Raw genomic sequence first — 24,191 nt, forward strand, 5'->3', positions numbered from 1 at the left:
GGATTCAGGGAAACCGGTTATTTTTATATAGCTGGACTTGAGTCCTGGAAATGGGCAGTACAATGCGTGCACTTTAAAGGAGGGGTTTTGGGATATTAGCAATTTGGAGGGACATGTTGTGTATCTTTATACGTTTATGCTTCTAAACTGTTGTGTTCTGAGCACCTCTGCAAAAACAGTGATAATGTGTGAGTGTGGTGAAAGTGTTGAATGATGATGAAAGTATTTTCTTTTTGGGGATTTTCTTTCTTTTTGGATCACCCTGCCTCAGTGGGAGATGGCTGACTTGTTGAAAAAAAAAAAAAATATTGAGGTCTCTGAATCTACATTCTTGAAAGCTGTAGAATGAAGGAAGAGATGACTGAGATATTTCAAGTTTAAGACAGCTATGAATAAAGGACACATAAATAACATGTTCAGAATAAACCATCAGTATAATACACCTCTATATAACAGACTTCAGACAAATGGAGCAAAACCAGCTGGGTCAGCCTATTCATAAACAATGGACAAAGTCCACTGATTACACTATTTTCTATTGTTATTATAACGGCAAAATAATCTCTTTTCTGTCCACCCACACACCATTGCTGGCCACCTGCTACCCCATGTTAGTCCATTATCGAAACTACTATTAACCAAGAAATAACTCAAAACGGTGGATTCCATTTGGGAAAATTCACTCATTTAGCAATAGAGTTGTTGATGAGTAGAACAGTCTTGAGCAAGCTAAACTTACTAGAGTCATAGAGTACTAGCTTTAAACCTACTAGGGTCATACAGCACTAGCTTTAAACCTACTAGGGTCATACAGCACTAGCTTTAAACCTACTAGGGTCATACAGCACTAGCTTTAAACCTACTAGGGTCATACAGCACTAGCTTTAAACCTACTAGGGTCATACAGCACTAGCTTTAAACCTACTAGGGTCGTACAGCACTAGCTTTAAACCTACTAGGGTCGTACAGCACTAGCTTTAAACCTACTAGGGTCGTACAGCACTAGCTTTAAAAATGAATTTGATAGATATAGGAGTGATGAGGGTCAGGCCAGTAGGCCTACTGTAGTTCTTCTCTATTGTTATGTTTTTATAATAAGGGTTCCCCATGATTGTGATAACACCCTCTAATAATAATCCTCATGTGGTCGAGGATACCACTCGAGAAGAGGAATTCCCAGAGGTGAAAGTTGAGACTGGAAGTCATGAGAGCAGGTGACCTGTCAAACCTGTTCCATCCATCAGTAAAAACCATATGAGAGAGAGAGAGAGAGGTGAGCAGGCACACACACAAACACACACACTATATGTTTATGTATGTATATACAATTTATTTATGTAACATTCATGTGGTCATATTTGTATTCAGGTTGAACACGAGGCGTGTTTGGACTTAGAAATTAAGATTGACCGAGGAGAGTCCATCACTAAGGGCAGCACACTACAGGACTTGAGTGAGTATATTGTTATTGTTGTATTATCTACAGTCAGCCACTAAATCTACACGAGTCATTCATTCAGTGAGTATATATATGCCATAGTGCATGCGAGCCCAGTTTGTGATGTGGTTTGTTGTATGATCAAGAGTTAATATACATAAGGTGTCTGATTCCATTTTTTATGTAGAACGTAATATTTTTATTTGCTTGAATTAAGTCCTGTCATTGGATATAAAATATGGCATCGTTAGATAAGTGAAAAGCACATAATTGCTCGAAGCGGAATAGCCTTCACTTTGGATAACCTGCCAATTTATGAAATTTTATTTAGTGTTCTGGCTTTTAATTAATATCAAAGCACTATTGTGTGATTACTTAATGCATTATTCAAACATGGGGGTACTCATATAAATATTAAAATTTAAAAGCTCCATAGCATTTGAATATATTTTCCATTTTCAGTGGACACTCCTGATCCATATGTGATACTAAGAATACCTGGTAGTTCCAACCCCTCCAAAAGAACCAGCCATGTGGACAACTGTACCAATCCTCTCTGAGACCCACATAAAGGATCACTTGGACAACGAAATATGGATCCCAGGTTACAACCTATACAGATGTGACAGAGTGAACAGGCAAAAGGGGGGGGTTGGCCTGTACATTGCAGAGTCACTTGTTTGCACAGAACTGCTTAATGCCTCAAATGACGTAGTGGAAGTTTTAGCAGTAAAGGTCGAGAACCAAAACCTAGTCATTGTGGTAGTCTACAAGCCTCCGGATGCAACATCCCAGCAATTCCAGGAACAGCTGTTAAAAATTGACCACTGTCTGGAAAATCTTCCAGCTCCTGCACCCAACATCTTGCTCCTGGGGGATTTCAACTTAAGGCACCTAAAATGGAGGAATATAGCAAATAATATTGTTGCAGTAATAACACCAGGAGGCAGCTCTGATGAAAACTCACACTCACACGAGCTTTTAAATCTCTGCACAAAATTCAATTTAAACCAGCAAATAATAGAGCCTACTAGACTGGAGAATACACTAGACCTCATCTTCACTAACAATGATGATCTGATAAGAAATGTCACCATATCAAAAACAATATACTCAGATCACAACATAATTGAGGTTCAGACATGTATGCGTGGAGCCCCAGACCGACAAAATGAGACTAGTCACGAGGGAGCATTCACCAAATTCAACTTCAATAACAAAAACATAAAGTGGGACCAAGTAAACCAAGTCCTAACCGATATAAGCTGGGAAGATATACTAAGCAACACAGACCCAAACTTATGCCTAGAACAGATTAACTCGGTGGCACTCGATGTATGCACAAGGCTTATTCCTCTAAGAAAAAGGAGGAGTAGATGTAAAATAGAAAGAGACAGGCGCTCCCTTTACAGGCGACGGAAAAGAATAACAGAGCGGCTAAAAGAGGTCAATATATCTGAAATGCGCAGGGAGACACTGGTCAGAGAAATAGCAAGCATCGAACTTAAGCTAAAAGAATCCTTTAGGAGTCAGGAATCGCGGGAAGAACTAAAAGCCATAAATGAAATCGAAAGAAACCCAAAGTATTTCTTCTCCTATGCCAAATCAAAATCGAGAACAACGTCCAGTATTGGGCCCCTACTTAAACAAGATGGGTCCTACACAGATGACAGCAAGGAAATGAGTGAGCTACTCAAGTCCCAATATGACTCAGTTTTTAGCAAGCCGCTAACCAGACTGAGAGTCGAAGATCAAAATGAATTTTTTATGAGAGAGCCACAAAATTTGATTAACACAAGCCTATCCGATGTTATCCTGACGCCAAATGACTTCGAACAGGCGATAAATGACATGCCCATGCACTCTGCCCCAGGGCCAGACTCATGGAACTCTGTGTTCATCAAGAACTGCAAGAAGCCCCTATCACGAGCCTTTTCCATCCTATGGAGAGGGAGCATGGACACGGGGGTCGTCCCTCAGTTACTAAAAACAACAGACATAGCCCCACTCCACAAAGGGGGCAGTAAAGCAACAGCAAAGAACTACAGACCAATAGCACTAACATCCCATATCATAAAAATCTTTGAAAGGGTCCTAAGAAGCAAGATCACCACCCATCTAGAAACCCATCAGTTACACAACCCAGGGCAACATGGGTTTAGAACAGGTCGCTCCTGTCTGTCTCAACTACTGGATCACTACGACAAGGTCCTAAATGCACTAGAAGACAAAAAGAATGCAGATGTAATATATACAGACTTTGCAAAAGCCTTCGACAAGTGTGACCATGGCGTAATAGCGCACAAAATGCGCGCTAAAGGAATAACAGGAAAAGTCGGTCGATGGATCTATAATTTCCTCACTAACAGAACACAGAGAGTAGTCGTCAACAGAGTAAAGTCCGAGGCAGCTACGGTGAAAAGCTCTGTTCCACAAGGCACAGTACTAGCTCCCATCTTGTTCCTCATCCTCATATCCGACATAGACAAGGATGTCAGCCACAGCACCGTGTCTTCCTTTGCAGATGACACCCGAATCTGCATGACAGTGTCTTCCATTGCAGACACTGCAAGGCTCCAGGCGGACATCAACCAAATCTTTCAGTGGGCTGCAGAAAACAATATGAAGTTCAACGATGAGAAATTTCAATTACTCAGATATGGTAAACATGAGGAAATTAAATCTTCATCAGAGTACAAAACAAATTCTGGCCACAAAATAGAGCGAAACACCAACGTCAAAGACCTGGGAGTGATTATGTCGGAGGATCTCAACTTCAAGGACCATAACATTGTATCAATCGCATCTGCTAGAAAAATGACAGGATGGATAATGAGAACCTTCAAAACTAGGGAGGCCAAGCCCATGATGACACTCTTCAGGTCACTTGTTCTATCTAGGCTGGAATATTGCTGCACTCTAACAGCACCTTTCAAGGCAGGTGAAATTGCCGACCTAGAAAATGTACAGAGAACTTTCACGGCGCGCATAACGGAGATAAAACACCTCAATTACTGGGAGCGCTTGAGGTTTCTAAACCTGTATTCCCTGGAACGCAGGAGGGAGAGATACATGATTATATACACCTGGAAAATCCTAGAGGGACTAGTACCGAACTTGCACACGAAAATCACTCACTACGAAAGCAAAAGACTTGGCAGACGATGCACCATCCCCCCAATGAAAAGCAGGGGTGTCACTAGCACGTTAAGAGACCATACAATAAGTGTCAGGGGCCCGAGACTGTTCAACTGCCTCCCAGCACACATAAGGGGGATTACCAACAGACCCCTGGCAGTCTTCAAGCTGGCACTGGACAAGCACCTAAAGTCAGTTCCTGATCAGCCGGGCTGTGGCTCGTACGTTGGTTTGCGTGCAGCCAGCAGCAACAGCCTGGTTGATCAGGCGCTGATCCACCAGGAGGCCTGGTCACAGACCGGGCCGCGGGGGCGTTGACCCCCGAAACTCTCTCCAGGTAAACTCCAGGTAATAAGCATACAACAATAACAACCTGGTTGATCAGGCCCTGATCCACCATGATGCCTGGTCACAGACCAAGCTGCAGGTGCATTGACATCCCCCCAGAACCCTCTCCAGGTATACTCTAGGTATACAGAAAAAAATAATAAACCACAGCACAGATAATAAATAAGATTCTATATACTATAACGTTTCCATCCATGCTGAGGACTGAACCACAGATACTCAAAGTGTGAGGTGTGAACCTTGGCAACCAAGCCACGAGACACTGTACTTTGCATATTAAATTTACCAGCCCAAGCATTAAAATAACCTTATCTCATTTGAACAAGAGAATAATTTTAATTTGAAGGCTAAACAAGGAGCTGCCTCATTCAGTGGTCATGTAAAGAGTAAGATTCTTTCTTTAAATGTTTTCATGTATATTTTGTGAAATTACGTGACAGAAAAGAATTCTCAAAATTCATGCTGTAAATTTTGAAAGCTGCATAGGCCAGGATTGTTTATTCAAAATGCTTTGACTTAAGAGAAAACCCATTTGGTGGTTTCCATACCAGCTACAGTAGTTGTTCAGTTTAGGTTAGTGACATGCTGCAACCCACTGCCATTGATTTGAAAATGATTAAGAGTAAGTGTACATAATCTCTGAAATGCTACACTCGACTTTTGTGGCAGGCGCTGTGTGGACCCTATGGGTTTAGCACACCAATGAATGTACAGTACTGTATATCTGGAGAGGGTTTCGGGGGGTCAATGCCCCTGTGACCCGGTACATGACCAGACCTCCCGGTGGATCAGGGCTTGATCAACCAGGCTGTTACTGCTGACAGCACGCATGCCGACATATGAATCACAGAATCTACCTGCATGGGTGCTTTAGAAGCAGTCATTTGATGATCCTGTGCTACATTGGAATGGGTTCCAAGAACTGCTACTGAGAAAGAGTTAGTCCCTCTACAGTTTTGCACTTTTTTATGCTGGTGAAGGACTCTTGATCCAAGGAATTGGAGCCAACCTTTCTTTCCTTGGATCAATCCTGATTACCTCCCATTCCCCAGGTGCTGTATGAGCCTTATGGGTTCTGTACTTCCTAATAAATATAATAATAATACTCTACAGTTTTACTCTCCAGGTACTTAGTGTAAATTGGTATTTCTAGTGGTTTGTAAACCTAAATAAAAAGTACATTTACATTTCTCAGTACTTTGAATTATGGATTAAATGCTATAAATGAACATACAATCTCTCCTCACTTAACAAAGGAGTTCTGTTCCTAAGACCACGTCGTTAAACAAATTCGTCACTAAGTGAGGAGCATACTGTAATGGTAGTGAGTTTGTGTCAACCATCTTTGATATTGCTTTAATGTCACCTTTTCACCATTTATAACATTTCTGGTATATTTTTAAATGTTTATACAGTAGTGTACTGTACTATATTGAAATAAACAGAATAGAGGAAATCAATTCTAATATAGTATTATTTAGGTATAAATACTCTTCAGAGCCCATTGTAAGTACAAGGCGTTGATAAACATGTATGTTGCTAAGTGAGGAGAGGCATTCCCTCAGTTTGAAACCTAACCTTTTAAAGCCTTTACTCTATTCTTTTGCAGAAGCGATATTAATGGATGCCAACTACACAATGGATGAAACTCTAGGGGAGGACACCTTTTGTGTCAATGAACTACCTAATGACATTCCTATGCCTTACACATTTATCTTCCCTGGTGGCTCCAAGGTTCATGCAGTTCTTACGCTACAGAAAAAGTAAGTACACAGTATTGTAGTACAATACATTTATTTGTCCATTTTAGATCAACAATGCTGATGTTTCATTTGACTTGTTAATTTGTTTTCCATTTACCATCAATTACGTGCAATTGTAGCACATCTTGCCATAATTGCTAGGTCTATTCAGTTCTGTTTTGGATGGGCAAGGCCTGGGAGACATCATCATACAGTATGGCGCTCTTCCATAATTATTCTACGAATGCACAGATTCGCAAATAATTCTGATAGTCCATATTTAAGACAACTGAGTCAACACTCCATGCAGATCAGGACTATTTTTAGGTATATTTTGCATAGTTTACCTAAATTATTATAAGGTATCATTAAAAAATAAAATAAAAAAATATAAACTTAGCTATCTGTATATTCCATTTGTAAGGAAAATAAATGCAAGACATGGAAAACTTATGGCCTTTTCCTAATAAAAAAATTAATCTTGAAGTTAATTGGAGCACTTTCGTGGAGAAACAACACTTACTGGAAAATAGTTATGTGGCGCATGTGACAGTGTTAAAAATACAATGATTTTATCATTAAAATATTTTTTAATTAAATTTTTTGCATAATTTCAAAAATTACGTAATAAAGAGAATGTATCTTTACAGCAAAGTACCCGATCTACGTTTCTCTTTGGCATTGTGTAATGAAGAGAAAGAATTTCTCCAAACCCGTCGGCAGAAGGTGCTAGTTGCAATGAAGAAGTTACTGGGAGATAAAGCACCAGACACTGAACAACAGGTAAAGTGGTTTTCAGTTTAATATCTTTATTATGCACCCTATACCCATCCTGTGGGTGGTAATCAAAAGATTACAGAGACACATAATGGAGTCAGGTACTGGGCCCCTAAGTTTTGATAGCTGAACAAGTTACAATGGTAATGAACTATTTAAATGTTTATATCTGGTTACAATCATAATGTGTTATTTATGCAGACATGAATTAGGTCAAAATAGAAACTCTCTCTAGCTGGTAGTAACAAGTTATCACAAGTTATATACACTGATGGATCTAAACAGGAGTCTTCTGGCAGGGCTGCATCTGCTCTTGTTGCCACCTCCCTAGTTAAGAACGATAATAAATTTGTTGAGTTAGGCATAAAATTAGCAACTGGGCTTCTACATTACAAACCGAATTGTTTGCCATCCTAATGGTGCTAAGCTAACTTATGACACTGAGCTTGCCTCTATCATCATTACTGATTCTACGTCATCACTGAAGGCTCTTGACTCACATGCTCATTGGAGAAGCCAAGTATAGATACTCAAAAAACTCCCGGAAAAAGGAACTAATGTACAATTGCTATGGATCCCATCACACACTGGATTACTCTTTCATGATAAAGTTGATATGTTAGCCAAGAAATGCACCCTAAAGGATAATGTAGAATATAACTTTGGTATATCTGTATCTAAGATTACGAATAATATTAGGAGAGAAGTAAATAATGAATCTGAATGTTTTCAGAATGCAGTTAGAAGCCTGAGTAGATCTATAACCCACTATGATAACACGAACGTAGATAAGTAAGTTTATGGAGCGACTTGCAATGTGAACAGACTGACTGATGTTGTAGTGGCCAGACTTAGGCTTGGTTACAAGTACTTCTGGCAGTTTGGGAGACACACAGATGATGATCCAAATGCAAAGTATGTGGCCAGCCCTATGGTCACTATCTTGAACACTATGTGCTTAATTGTCCACTTATTATGGAACACAGAGATAGACAATACAATAACCTATGAGATATGTCAAGATATCTTATTAATAAAAATAAGATAATAAGATACCAGATATATTAAGCAAATTTCCTAAATTTGCTAGTAACATATAAGCGAACTGTAGATATAAATCCAGATGTATTCCTGTTAACCCTTTTGGGGCCTAGTTCCTAGGACATTTGTGTATCCATATGTTCTTGCGCTACCGTCCACTTGGTAATAATAATAATAATAATACTGTAATAATAATAATAATAATAATAATAATAATAATAATAATAATAATCTTTATTAAATAACAAAAAAAGGCACAATACCGTGAATGGAACGATACACAAATAACCCGCACATAAAAGAGAGAAGCTTACGACGACGTTTTGGTCCGACTTGGACCATTTACACTTTGTAAATGGTCCAAGTCGGACCGAAACGTCGTCGTAACCTTCTCTCTTTTATGTGCGAGTTATTTGTGTAATCTTTATTGCTACATGTACATGTATACAGTAGTTTCAAGCTTTTCATATTGCTTATAATGTACTCCCAAATAAACTTCAATTTACTACATCACATTTTTTTCATTTTCCCAGGTACATTTCGACACTGTATTCGCATGATTTATTCCCCAATGTAACACATGCTCAAATACAAAAGGAACTTCGAGACTCTGTCACAATGGACTGGAAGTGGAAACTCCTCAATGCACCAAAGTACGTGGCCAGTATGGTTGCCAAATACAAACAAGGACAGCCGGTGTCATTCACCGATTTCTTTGGTCATCTTCTTGGAGATGTTCTTCTCAAAGGGGTAATAAGAAATTTTATTACTTTTTATTTTTTGACCTATAATTATGTAAAAATTTTAGAATTTTAAACAAAAGTTGTCTTTGATCTCAGATTAAGTCATAATAAACGACTGTCAATGAATAAACAGGAAGATGGCTATCTTTGTTATACAGTATACAGTGGACCCCCGCTTAACGATCACCTCCCAATGCGACCAATTATGTAAGTGTATTTATGTAAGTGCGTTTGTACGTGTATGTTTGGGGGTCTGAAATGGACTAATCTACTTCACAATATTCCTTATCGGAACAAATTCGGTCAGTACTGGCACCTGAACATACTTCTGGAATGAAAAAATATCGTTAACTGGGGGTCCACTGTACTAATATTCCTGAAATCTTACTGTAAAATTTGAATCATTAAAATAAAAATTTATTTCAGCAAAAACACAAAAAACTGACCGAATCACAGCGGATACTTGTCCAAGGAGTCGTACCCATGCCTCTTTACACATGTCTTCATGCCAAGAAGAAAGTATCATGTCGCTCTTTCTCAGTAAGTACACTAGCAGGAATTTTCATAGAGACCATGTTCAGTTTTGCCTTGCATTATATATTAAAGAAATCCAATGGAAATAAGTCTGAGGGTTATCCTGGTAAATTATACCATGTGTGATAATTGTATTTATGTGTACCTGTTCTAAATAAACTCACTTAACCCTTAAACGGTCCAAACGTATAAATACGTTCTCTTGCACAGCGCCCCTAATATTTTGTGAAAAAAAAATTGTTTTTTTGTGTAGGAAAAAAGAGCAAGTGGTACCCAGGCATCCCCAATTTTTTTCGTATGGCACACACTGAGTGCGCACACCCATTCTTTCATGTCTAGGCGACTCAGGCCTATCATGCCAGTGTTGAATGAATGGCAAATGAAACGTATATATACGTTCGGGGCACTACGCGAGAGAACGTATATACATGTATACGCTTGGATCGTTTAAGGGTTAAATTCTTGATTTAATGGGATAATAGTGAGGAATGGATGGCTAACAATGGTGATTGTAGTAGATAGTGGTAAGATTTGCCATGATAGTATCAATTACAAACTGCTCTGTAAACAATGGAATTTGTCTGTTGCTTCTGATTCAACTGACCCAGTAGATTGTTCCATATTTCTCTAATCCATTAAATCAAGATCTGTTTACTGTTTCCTGTTGATTATTATGTGCTTTTTGAAGAGATGCAATGTTTCCATGTAATTTTTACTTTATAAGATGATGAATCATTCAGTATGGGAGCTGTGCCTTAATCCTGGTGAAGGGTTTTTTAATCTAGTGAATTAAAGTCACACTTTTCTTCCCTAGCAACTTCATTATATCTCATTCCTCCAGATGCTATGTAATGTACAGTTTGCAGTTAACAAGACTCTGAAAGTCTATAAAAATTCTTTTCACTTTACTTTTATAGAGTAAGTTTATTCAGGTATACACAAATACAGTTACATAGAATTATCATACATAGTAGCATATGTGTAGAGAACCTAGGATAACCCAAAAAAGTCAGACAGAGTGACTTATTTCCATTGGGGTCCAATGTTGTATCAGCTTTTTATTTAAATGATGTAGATCATTATTGTAGCTCTGGTGGCCTGGTGGCTACCACTCTCACTTCACACGGCGAGAGCCTGGGTTCGATTCCCAGCCAGAGTAGAAACATTGGGCGTGTTTCTTTCCACCTGTTGTCTATGTTCCCTATCAGTAAAATGGGTACCTGGGTGTTAGTCGACTGGTGTGGGTCGCATCCTGGAACACTGACCTAATTTGCCCGAAATGTTCAGCATAACAAAGGGCTTTCTATATGGTAGTGCAGTATGTCATTGATGTCAGCTATGGTCTGTATACCATGTACATGTACTTGTAGTAAATGAAGATATTCTTTGCTTGAATTTTCAACTTTTTTATATCATCATTATAAGGTGAAATTCATCGTGGAAATCTCATACAGGTTCCAAAACTTTGCTTATTGAAGAATTGATGATTTTCCAGAAGATTATTTTAGTGACCTGTAGTGAAAGTTTTTTACCTGGATCAAACCTGATGACCTCCCATTTCCCAGGCACTATATGACCCCCAATATATTTAGCTCTTCCTAATAATAATAATCATAATACTAATATGTTCCTTCCTTTTTTGGGTCACCGTACCTTGGTGGCAGACAGCCAATGTTAAAGAAAGATAATATAATAATAATAATAATAATAATAATAAAAATTATACTGTACATATTACTATTTTTCAGGAGTGGGTTGAATTCTCTCCATTTGAGATAGGCATTGCAAAGTATGGTACATTTATGAAGACACAGGATTTTGGATGCAAATTCATTGTTGGGAAAAAAATAAAACATTTTGATGAATTTCCTCTCCATTTCCTGCAAGGTGAGTTCTGTCTTCAGATTCCTACTGTTTTTTTAACACTTGAACCGTAATAAACTTACTTACTTACTGTCGCTTTCCAAAGATATGTAGTATTTATAAGAATAGTTCCTTATTTTTGGGCACTGTATCTTAAATTTAAGTGATGAAGATCTTCAGTAGTATGCCTAGAGTATTTGCTTAAATATTCAACAAGTGCATTTATGAATCAGATTAAAAACATAAATTTTATTTGTAGGATAAATTTTCAGTTATTTAGTGATCCATTGATTTAGCAGACTAATGAGGGGCTGGAGCTGGTGGTTGAAAAATGGTTATGGAAAAAGGCTTTTATGTATGGTTCAGGACATTTATTAGAGGACTGAAGAAGCCACTCGTGACGAAATGTTTCCTCTAATAAATGTCCTGAACTGTACGTTAGTGTCCTTCTTTACATCTTGTTGGTATCACCATACCATTTTTCAGTTGATATTGTGGTGAGTAGAGATAATTGCTTGGCTGTGATCATATTATTATTATAATCAGAGCCAAGTACTAAACCCACAAGGGTCATACAGTGTTGGACTGTGATCATAACAATAACAAGATATTTTGTAATCAACAGACTTTGTTGGTTCCATGTCAGTTGACACTGGATTTTGTTCTTTTTTTTTTCAAAGTCCTCTAAATTGGGAGCTAATAGTGTTTTAACTGCTTAAACAAAATACATTCAGGTCATTTTGTGCAGAACAGATCGAGAAAAATGGGGTTTGAATTTGGTGGGCTCGTATAGGAACATAATCAAATTCCAAATGAAATTCAACCTTTTGCAAATGTTGATGTGGTAATCAAATGTACAGCCCAAGCAAAAAATAGGTAGATAATTGTATTATTCAGGGAAACCGGCAGGCCGGACTTGAGTCCTGGAGATGGGAAGTACAGTGCCTGCACTCTGAAGGAGGGGTGTTAATGTTGCAGTTTAAAAACTGTAGTGTAAAGCACCCTTCTGGCAAGACAGTGATGGAGTGAATGATGGTGAAAGTTTTTCTTTATTTTAGGTGTATGGGGCAGTGCCTTCACAGTACTAATCAAGACACTAGTAATGGAGGGAGGGAAGAAGGACATTGTACAGATCATGAGAGATGCTCAAAAAGATGAACTGGAAAGTAAGTACATATTGATATCTAAATATTATTGCCACAATAAAAGCATTGTACAGATCATGAGATGCTCAAAAGGATGAACTGGAAAATAGGTATTAATATTTAATTATTATTGCTGCAAAAAATGTTTAATCTGCTGAGTATGTCTCTTACTAACTGTTGATGCCTAGATTTTTTCCACTAACTGCTTTTCCACTAGGATAATGCATCAGTAAAAGTTCCTTGAATATGTACAGTATATGTTTAATTTCTAAAAATTTACTCATGCCTCAGATAATGTTATGTAAGCTGAACTAAAGATAAAAAAGTATACCTAGAGAGGATGTATAAAACATCTTCACTTGATATAGAGAAAAAAAATTACTGAAGGATTAGAAAAATTCTTTAAGTTCTTTATAATGTTTTGAAGTATGAAAAACTGCTTTCTGTGAGATAGTAGTGAGACAGAAATCTCATAACCTGTTTACTGGGCAATTTAAAATTCAGATTGTTGGATGTAAGGATGCAAATGCACAGCATCTCTAATTACAGGCCCTGAGCAAAGTCTTACATCTTAAGTTAATGTAAGTTCACAGACTCAGCTAAACCCATGTGAGTCATCCAGCTCAAGATGTGGTGAAGGCTCAATCCTCCGTCTGCTTAGTGCGAGACAGATACACTTCCTATCTGTAGAGTTTTTCTGAGCTACAACACAGCTATAAATTGAGTTATGGTGAATGTGCTTCCTTGTTTGAGTCACCCTAACTTGGTGGGAAATATACAGTGTGGTAAATAAATTCATATTTAGACTAGCAAAAAAATTAGGCTAGCAATCTAATTCAATAGTAACTCATGTGTTTATATTATAATATATAATATGTACAGTACTTTATAGTATTTGTCATTACTACAAATACTTTTTTCCTTTTCAGATCAAAGAAATGATACACACAGTTCAGGGGAGAGTTCAGACTCTGAAGATGAAGAAGATATTCAAGGTAAGGATGATAAGGAATCTGAAGAGGAATCTGATGAACATAGAAGTACACTGAAGCAACAATTTAAGTTACAGCCTTTGGAAAATGGCTTATCAGAATTTTCAAAGTCTGTGGACCAGAAAACCAACCAAAACAAAATAATGCAGACATCCAAATCATTTGATTCTCTATCTCTAAATGACTCTGAAGAGAGAAGAAAACTTTCTGGAAAGACTGAAGAAGATTTAAAGCAAAAAAACAGAAAATTTAGTTTTGATGTGACCAGGAGAAAAATTTCTAAAGAGGAAAGAAAGACCAGCAGTGCGAGTGACCCGGGGGGTAATACAGAACTCCAGACAGCTCGGGCCTCGAGATTAACTCGCAAAGGGGCCATTAAAGGATCACGCATAAAGAAAGACGACGCAGTCGAACAAAACGTCTGGTCTGAAAGAAGGTAAATACTTCATTGTCAATTGAATTATCCCATATTTGGAATACAAGCTGTTGTTCTAGTCTTAATGTGCACCATCGTAACTTGCAGTATCTACTTTCAGTATCAATGAGTCATTTTACTTTTATAAGAAATATAACTTTATCATAGTTAATAAAAGAAAATAAAAAATAATGAACTCTCATAAAATAATAAATCATTACAAACTTTTGATTATCCAGCCTATTATAAATACATGTAATCCCTCTTGTCCATATACTGCAACCACAACATTAATCAAGTTAAAATACATTATAACATGCACTACTGCATGTCATTATACATTATTTTCATTCACTCAGAGAAAAATTGCTGTTGTTCTTTTTTTCATTAAGACTCAAAATCATGATTCAGTTTTTATTTTACAGAAAAACACTTCGAAGGTCAAGAATAGAAAAGAAAGCAGGTTTATGGGATGCACTGAAACAGAACATCATGACGGGGACCAATATACTCAACTCCCGAGCAGGGAGAGCTGGCGAAGTGCTGAATCCCTTCCGTGGACTTTCCTTGAGGCATTCATTTCCTATATCACCTTTTGCTGTTGATGTTATGGGTGAAGATGAGGATCAAGAGGACAAAGTGGATTCTGAGAGTAAGCTTCTACACTATATTATGTCCTGTCAGTAAAGAATTTGTAATAATTTGTGCCTGCCTCAGTGGGAGTCGGCCAGTGTGCTAAAAAAAAATTGTGCATGTACTGCATTAGTCCTGAGAGTGATGGGATTTATATTATTATTATTATTTTGGTTACTGGGTATTCATTTACAAGATTCATGACTATTAGTTTTTTAAAGGAGGTTATGAATTAAAGAAACATTTCTAATGAATAAGAGGTTGCCTGGATACATAATATTTGAATAATGAATTTTAAAATGTTCCTGTAAATATTGACAGAGATACTTACAGTGGTGTCATTTTATTTTTTATCCTTTAAAGCTCTTCTTTTAGCCCTACTTCATTTAGACTTTGTGCTGTATGTACCTCCCATTCGCTAAAGGTCTATAAACTATGGGTTTAGCATTTCTTCACGATTATATGAACAAATGATGTTCACAAGCTTATTAGTGATATGAATTTGTTCAGTAAAGTTGTCCTGAATCTTTCCCTCCATTGATAATTAGAGAGCATTTTCATTTCTAGTCACACCTGATATATAGGTGGCTGAACCTAATGTAGCACCTGCTGCTGCATTAGGTGCAGCCACTGCCCTTCATACAACAGCATGGAGCATGCAGGCCAGGAGGCTCATGCCCCTGCATCTCTGCCACAATAAAGGGCAGAGATCAGGGAAGCACCATCACACATGACTGCACCATGATTCACAAACTCATAATGAAACGATTGCAAACAAACCACGACTCGCTGTGAGTTCAATCCCCACCCGTACCATGGTTTGTTTATGAGTGCACTATTTTTATATCATATCCAAATGGCTGCTGACATTAGTTTTGCTCTACACCGAGTGAAACATTGTCTTGATAAATGCTTGTTCTGCAACATCTGCCCCTCAAGGAAGGTTCCTTGATGTTGGTGAGGGGCTCTTGATTTAGGAAATTGGATCTGTGTTCCAGTTCCCCGAATTAAGCCTGAATGCTTTCCACATCCCCCCCAGGCGCTGTATAATCCTCCGGGTTTAGCGCTTCCCCCTTGATTATAATAATAATAATAATAATAAACTGCAACATCTCTTCATTATTTCTGTATCAAATGTCCATTGTTTATGATGGATATAAATTAGTAAGCAAGCTCTGATTATCTTTTCTTCATTAGTGTTCATGGTTTCTTTTTGAATGGGATTGATTCACTGCATCTGGTTTCTCATATTTGTATATCACTGAATTTACAACTAACTCACAGTATGGAAATATAACTAGACAACTTTTGAAAATACTAGAGGATGTCTAGAAATAAAACTAGATGACATTTGGTAGTGAAATTAGATGATTTCTATAGATGAAACAAGGAGTTTAGAGGTGAAACTAGATATTGTTTGGAGATGGAATGAGATAATGTTTAAGTATAAAATTAGATGTTTGGAGATGAAAATTAACAGTTTATTTAGATGAAATAAGTATTAGTATTTAGAGTTGAATACTTGCAAATGTATTTAGATGATGCTAAAAGATGAAATTTGATAATGGTTGGAGATGAGACTAGACACCTTTTGGAGTTGAAAATAGACACCTTTTGGAGATGAAATCAGACACCTTTTGGAGTTGAAAATAGACACCTTTTGGAGTTGAAAATAGACACCTTTTGGAGATGAAATCAGACACCTTTTGGAGTTGAAAATAGACACCTTTTGGAGATAAAAATGGATGACATTTGGAGATGAATCTAAAAGTTTTGAAATTAAACTAGATTATATTGACATTGATTTGGGAAAAAGTGGATTAATGTAATTTAAAATAATAGTCTCATTGTAGCAGTGGCATATACTGTACCTGCAACAGGTTGGCAGAGGCTACTGCAGATCAAATTTTATGTATTTGAGGGAAAGATTTTCAAGTGGCAAATGCTCATGTCTTGTAAGTTTCAAAATTCTGGTGTCTATTTCACAAGGTTTAAATTCTTTGAGAAATAAATGGCAAAAGTTCAGAGTTAGAGCTATATACTTTACTGTACAATTAAATAATATGTTAACCAAATAAAGAGATATTTTAATTTTGAAGGGAAGAATTTTTTTAGGATAAGCACTTGTTTAGTCTCATAATTTATTACCAATTCTTGCATTGACTGAGTGTCTAAACATTATTTTCTTTTTTTACAGTGGATATCGGAATCAGCAGCAGATACAGACCTTTAGACAACACAGCAAAGAAGTTGTTTATAGTCGACTCCGGCTTGGCTTTCAACTCTCCGTACCCTCTCCTCCTGCGGCCACAACGAGCTGTGGATATCTACCTTTCATTTGACTTCTCTCAGAGAACTTCAGACAAAACACAGCCTTTCAAAGAGCTTCTTTTTGCTGAAAAGTGGGCAATTCAAAACAAAGTTCCATTCCCTCCAATAGAAAACCAGGTAAACCTTGAAACATATTACCATAATACAGGTCGGCCATCACTAATCCAGCATCATTGGGACCTGTAGTGTGCCGGATTAGTGATGGCTGACCTGTACAATATCTGTTTTGAATAAGTTTTAATTTTTTTATGTTTAATTATCATTACAAAGTTATATGATACCAACAAGTATTGGAAATTCAGTGCAATGCAATATAACTCTTATTTCTTTTCTGCAGTATACAATATATAATTTACATGTAATAAAATATTAAGCACAAAAGAAATCCAGTAACATGCAGTGCATTTCACGCAGACTAATCACAAAATCATGGACTGTATAGTTTTAACACTTCCCCTTAAATGTACAGCAATAATAATAATTAATAATGTGAAAAGACACAAAATGCAGTAACTAAGGACATATTTATTGTAATTTATTGTAATGGTGACCCTCCTCGAAGGAAGTTCCTTGATGCTGGTGAAGGGCTCTTGATCTTGGGAATTGGATCTGTGCTCCACAGCCACTCAAGAGGGAGAGGTTTTTTAGTGCCAGGAAGGAAAAAAAACTGGCAGGAAATGGCAGAAATCGTACACCAAATCCAGTCATTCCTGGAGTGGAACCACAGTTACTAAAAACAACAGACATAGCCCCACTCCACAAAGGGGGCAGTAAAGCAACAGCAAAGAACTACAGACCAATAGCACTAACATCCCATATCATAAAAATCTTTGAAAGGGTCCTAAGAAGCAAGATCACCACGCATCTAGAAACCCATCAGTTACACAACCCAGGGCAACATGGGTTTAGAACAGGTCGCTCCTGTCTGTCTCAACTATTGGACCACTACGACAAGGTCCTAAATGCACTAGAAGACAAAAAGAATGCAGATGTAATATATACAGACTTTGCAAAAGCCTTCGACAAGTGTGACCATGGCGTAATAGCGCACAAAATGCGTGCTAAAGGAATAACAGGAAAAGTCGGTCGATGGATCTATAATTTCCTCACTAACAGAACACAGAGAGTAGTCGTCAACAGAGTAAAGTCCGAGGCAGCTACGGTGAAAAGCTCTGTTCCACAAGGCACAGTACTCGCTCCCATCTTGTTCCTCATCCTTATATCCGACATAGACAAGGATGTCAGCCACAGCCACTTTCACGGCGCGCATAACGGAGATAAAACACCTCAATTATTGGGAGCGCTTGAGGTTCCTAAACCTGTATTCCCTGGAACGCAGGAGGGAGAGATACATGATTATATACACCTGGAAAATCCTAGAGGGACTAGTACCGAACTTGCACACGAAAATCACTCATTACGAAAGCAAAAGACTTGGCAGACGATGCACCATCCCCCCAATGAAAAGCAGGGGTGTCACTAGCACGTTAAGAGACCATACAATAAGTGTCAGGGGCCCGAGACTGTTCAACTGCCTCCCAGCACACATAAGGGGGATTACCAACAGACCCCTGGCAGTCTTCAAGCTGGCACTGGACAAGCACCTAAAGTCAGTTCCGGATCAGCCGGGCTGTAGCTCGTATGTTGGTTTGCGTGCAGCCAGCAGCAACAGCCTGGTTGATCAGGCTCTGATCCACCAGGAGGCCTGGTCTCAGACCGGGCCGCGGGGGCGTTGACCCCCGGAACTCTCTCCAGGCTTTCCAGGCTTTTCCAGTTCCTTGAATTAAGTCTGAGTACCTTCCATCCTTCCCTCCACATCCGCTGTATAATCCTACGGGTTTAGCGCTCCCCCATGATTATAATAAAAATGTAATGAAAACCAAGCGCTAAACCCGTAAGGGTCATATAGTGCTGCATATTTATTATAAAGGTTTCAGTCTTGCGACCTTTGTTATTACTCTACATTTAATTGGAAGTGTTAACCCTTTGACTGTTGCGGCCGTATATATACGTCTTACGAGGTACCGTGTTTGACGTATATATACTCATAAATTCTAGCGGCTTCAAATCAAGCAGGAGAAAGCTGGTAGGCCCACATGTGAGAGAATGGGTCTGTGTGGTCAGTGTGCACCATATAAAAAAAATCCTGGAGCACGCAGTGCACAATGAGAAAAATAAAACTCCGACCATTTTTTTTAATTAAAATGCCGACTTTGTGGTCTATTTTTGTATAGTATTCATGGTTGTATTCTCGTTTTCTTGGTCTCATTTGATAGAATGGAAAACATATTATAGAAATAGAGGTGATTTTGATTGATTTTACTATAAAAAGAACCTGGAAATGGAACTCAAATTAGGGGAAATGTTTGATTTTTGCCAATGTTCAAAAGTAAACAAATGATGTCATTGTCCAATAAATGTCCAACTAGCCATTGTAATATGCAGTCATGAATGGGTTGATGTTATTTATACAATTATTACAGTATTGCAGTAGTCTGCATAATAGTAAGTCTTCTATTTTTTGTTTGAATAAAAATTCAAAATAGAAAGCAAGAGTAATATCAGAGGGGCCTGGAGACATGACTGATGAACAAAGAAAATGTTATTTTAGAGCCAGGAATGTCTGCATTGTTCATTCTGGACCTTATTTTGAAATTGTCATATTTTTTAATTTTCGTGAAATTGGCCAAATTGCAAATTTCTGACCACATTATTGGGTAGTTGAAATCTGTAAATAGGCAGTTTCTTGTACTCAATCGGTAGAAAAATGGAGTTCTAAAGAAATAGCTATGAGTTTGGTCGCCTGGAACAATGGAATTAGCCGAAAATAGGGCTCAAAGTTGGCGAAATCACCGATTTGTAAATATCGCCGAGGTCACTAACTTCGCGAGAGCGTAATTCCGTCAGTTTTCCATCAAATTTCGTTTTTTTGGTGTCATTACAATCGGAAAAAGATTCTCTATCATTTCATAAGAAAAAATAATTTTTTTTTTTTAAATTTTGCGACACCAGGAGACACCTCAGGATTGGGGGTTGCGACAGTCAAGGGGTTAAAACTATACTTCATGACCTCCCATTCTAGGGAATGGGAGGTTATGAAGTCTGATCTCAGGAGGACAGGTTTGAGAAGAAATGGTTGTGAAGATACCTGTATTACTGTTATAACATTTCATCCATGACTGGACTTTATCAAATGTGTGCAAAAATACATATATACTACTGCCTTATAAGGCAGTCATAGGAGAGGTCAGAGGTTTGATAAAGAAAAAGGTCCAGGAGGTGATGAAGAGGTGAGATCACAGAAGTGAGATCAGGAAGGTCAGGTGACCCTGTGACTGCACCTCCCTCACTTTATCTCTTACTTCATCCCTGAATCATTTCCTCTACCCCACATTGACCTCTTCTGTGACTTTTCTCGAACTTGACCTCAGGATGCCTATTTGTTTTATGAAGTGGTATATCTGTACACCTCCATGGGAAAGTGGAACAGAATTCTTCCTCTGTAACCCATGCATGTCATAAGAGGCAACTAAAATGCCGGGAGCAAAGGGCTAGTAACCCCTTCTGTATACATTACCAAATTTAAAATGAGAAACTTTGTTTTTCTTTTTAAGTCACCTTGACTCTGTGGGGTATGGCCAGTTTGTCAAAAAAAAAGTATCTACATGTATATACCCGGAGGGTGTTCGGGGGTCAACGCTCTCGTGGCCCGGTCCATGACCAATTCTTAGGGTGGATCAGGGCCTGATCAGCTAGGCTGTCACTACTGGCCACACGCAAACTGACATACGAACCACAGCTGAACCTGTCCAGCTTCCTCTTGAAGACAGCCAGGGGTCTATTGGTAATCCCCCATATGTATGCTGGGAGGCAATTGGTCCCCTGACACTTATTGTGTTGTCTCTTAACATACTCGTGGCACCCCTGCTTTTCATTGGGGGGACATTGCACTGTCTACCGAGTCTTTTGCTTTCATAGATACATCTTTCTCGCCTGCATTCCAAGGAGTACAGGTCAAAAGGGACTTCAGCCGTTCCCAGTAATTGAGGTGCTTTATTGTACTTATACTTGCAGTGACCTGGAGTTTACCTGGAGAGGGTTTCAGGGGTCAATGCCCCCACGACCCAATTTAAGACCACACCTAATGGTGGATCAGGGTCTGATCAACCAGGCTGTTACTGCTGGCCGCACGCAAGCTGACGTACGAACCACAGCCCGGTTGGTCAGGTACTGACTTTAGGTGCCTGTCTAGTGCCTTCTTGAAAACAGCCAGAGGTCTATTGGTAATCCCCCTTATGTATACTGGGAGACAACTGAACAGTCTTGGGCCCCAGACACTTATTGTGTTGTCTCTCAGTGTACTTGTGGCTCCCCTGCTTTTCATTGGGAGAATGTTGCATCTCCTGCCAAGTCTTTTGCCTTCATATGGAGTGATTTTCGTGTGCAGGTTTGGTACCAATCCCTCCAGGACCTTCCAAGTGTGTATTATCATGTATCTCTGTCACCTGCGTTCGAGGGAATACAGATCAAGTACCTTCAACAGTTCCCAGTAGTTTAGGTGCCTTATCGCACTTATGTGTGCCATGAAAGTTCTTTGTACACTCTCCAGGTCTGCAATGTCGCCAGCCTTGAAGGGGGCCATTACTGTACAGTGTGCTATTTTCTATAATTGACGAAGTCCAGTCATGGCCAAAACATTATAGCAGTAATACAAGAGTCGTTAAATTAGACACATGTGCAACTCTTGGGTATCTTTATTGAGGAAACGTTTCGCCACACAGTGGCTTCATCAGTCCATACAAAGGATAAACTTGAAGAACAGGAGGAGAATGAGGTAATCAGTCCCTCAACCTTGAGTCGATGTGGTCAGTCCATCTCTATTCAAGATTGATGGACTGACCACATTGACTCAAGGCTGAGGGACTGATTACCTCATTCTCCTCCTGTTCTTCAAGTTTATCTTTTGTATGGACTGATGAAGCCACTGTGTGGCGAAACGTTTCCTCGATAAAGATATCCAAGAGTTGCACATGTGTCTAATTTAACAACATGTCGGTTCTTTGAACCATTCATCTACAATACAAGAGTCCTTGGAGCTTGCTGTCCTTTGCCTTCATTTACCCAGGAAAGGATTGCTCCATTTCCTTGGCTCAAGAACCTTGCATCGGCCTTAAAGCACCCTCTCAAAGGGGTTATTAAAACTAAGGAATATTGTATAAAACATCATTTTAGCACTGAAGTTTAAATATACAGTGCAGATACTGAGAGATATATTTATTTTACAGGTTGCTCAGTATGAAAATGAAGAAGTACGCGAGTGTTACGTTTTCAGGCATCCAACCGACCAGTTTTGTCCGGTCATATTGCATTTCCCTCTAGTCAACAACAAGTTTAAGAATTTTAAAGCACCAGGTATGTTAAGGAAGTGAACTTTATGTAATTTATTGAGATTTTTGTGGGCTTTATATACTGTACCTCTTCTGAAGGTTTTCCAAAAGTTCTGAATATACCAGTGTAGATCCCTCACCTAACTTAACACAAAGTTAGATTGACGAAGGCTGAGGTATACATTCACACTAGGAAGTTCTGAGGTATACATTCCCACTAGGAAGTTCTGAGGTATACATTCACACTAGGAAGTTCTGAGGTATACATTCACACTAGGAAGTTCTGAGGTATACATTCCCACTAGGAAGTTCTGAGGTATACATTCCTGCTATGAAGTTCTGAGGTATACATTCCTGCTATGAAGTTCAGAGGTATACATTCACACTAGGAAGTTCTGAGGTATACATTCCTGCTATGAAGTTCTGAGGTATACATTCCTGCTATGAAGTTCTGAGGTATACATTCCCACTAGGAAGTTCTGAGGTATACATTCCTGCTATGAAGTTCTGAGGTATACATTCCCACTAGGAAGTTCTGAGGTATACATTCCTGCTATGAAGTTCTGAGGTATACATTCCTGCTATGAAGTTCTGAGGTATACATTCCCACTAGGAAGTTCTGAGGTATACTCAGTGGTCAGTCGTCACGTGAGGTCACAGACCCTGAGCTGCCTTGGGGATTAGTGTGGACGGTTACAAAGCATGGCTTGCTTCTGCAGTGTTTTAAAAATTGAGGTTGGAGAGTTGAAGGAGGAGGTCTTGCTTCTCCAGGAGGAGATTAGGAGGCTGAAGGTCCACCTCAATGGGTCTGGGAGAGAGTGTGAGGTGGCTGGAGTTGTGGGGAATGAGGCTTCTAGCAGCGAGGTGCAGTCTGTCTCTCGCTGTGAGGAGGCTGTAGTTGGGGAGGCAGCAACGGCTACCAGCAGTGAGGTGCAGCCCAGCACCTGCTACAAGTGGCGAGTAGTTCACAGTAATGGAAGGCGCATCAGAGTAAGGAAAGTTAAGAGTGAAGATCTGAAGGTAGGAAATCGCTTCTCTGTTCTTCAGGATGAATGTACTTCAGTGGCCAGTGAAGGTAAGGGTACTACTGCCCCTGCTAATGGAGGTAAGCGCATTCTTGTGGTTGGTGACTCTCAGGTAAGATACATTGACCGTGCTTTTTGTAATAGGAATAAGAAGATGAGAGATAGAGTGTGCTTCCCTGGAGCTGGTGTTGGGGACATTGTCAACAGGCTGGATAATATCATGTCAGGTAATGGGAGCAAGCCCATTATCTGTCTCAGTGCTGGTGGAAATGATATTGGGAAGGGTAGGAGAGAAGAGCTGCTAGATAAGTACAGGTCAGCTATAGATTTCATTAAGTCTAAGGGAGGGATCCCAATCATATGTAGCATCTTGCCTAGAAGGGGAGTAGGAAATGAATGGTTGTCTAGGGCAATTGGTGTAAATTGCTGGCTAGACAGATACTGCAAGGAACTTGCAATCCCATTCATTGACAACTGGAACAACTTTTATGGCAAACATGATATGTATGCAAGGGATGGGGTACATCTCTCTGGGGCTGGGGTGGTAGCACTTGCAGACTCGATTGAGAAGGCCATTGGTGAAATGCCTATGATTTTAAACTGATGGAAGATAGAGGTATGGGTGTGTGTGGGAAACAA

The 24,191-nt window shown here is 39.0% G+C and overlaps 1 protein-coding gene across 1 annotated transcript; it reads left to right on the forward strand.

The window, feature by feature from the left end:
- The first annotated feature begins 1,107 nt into the window (after positions 1 to 1,107).
- LOC128701563 (cytosolic phospholipase A2) lies at positions 1,108 to 22,569 on the forward strand. Its single transcript, XM_070081581.1, has 13 exons — positions 1,108 to 1,214; positions 1,347 to 1,453; positions 1,901 to 1,997; positions 6,469 to 6,687; positions 7,317 to 7,464; positions 8,938 to 9,234; positions 9,654 to 9,767; positions 11,510 to 11,648; positions 12,683 to 12,790; positions 13,699 to 14,197; positions 14,602 to 14,828; positions 17,007 to 17,257; positions 22,426 to 22,569. Exons 1-13 carry the CDS (start codon positions 1,108 to 1,110, stop codon positions 22,567 to 22,569), a joined length of 2,457 nt encoding a protein of 818 aa, XP_069937682.1.
- Positions 22,570 to 24,191: the final 1,622 nt, after the last annotated feature.

The sequence above is a fragment of the Cherax quadricarinatus genome, unplaced genomic scaffold (genome assembly GCF_038502225.1).
Source record: "Cherax quadricarinatus isolate ZL_2023a unplaced genomic scaffold, ASM3850222v1 Contig3224, whole genome shotgun sequence".
NCBI lineage: Eukaryota > Metazoa > Arthropoda > Malacostraca > Decapoda > Parastacidae > Cherax > Cherax quadricarinatus.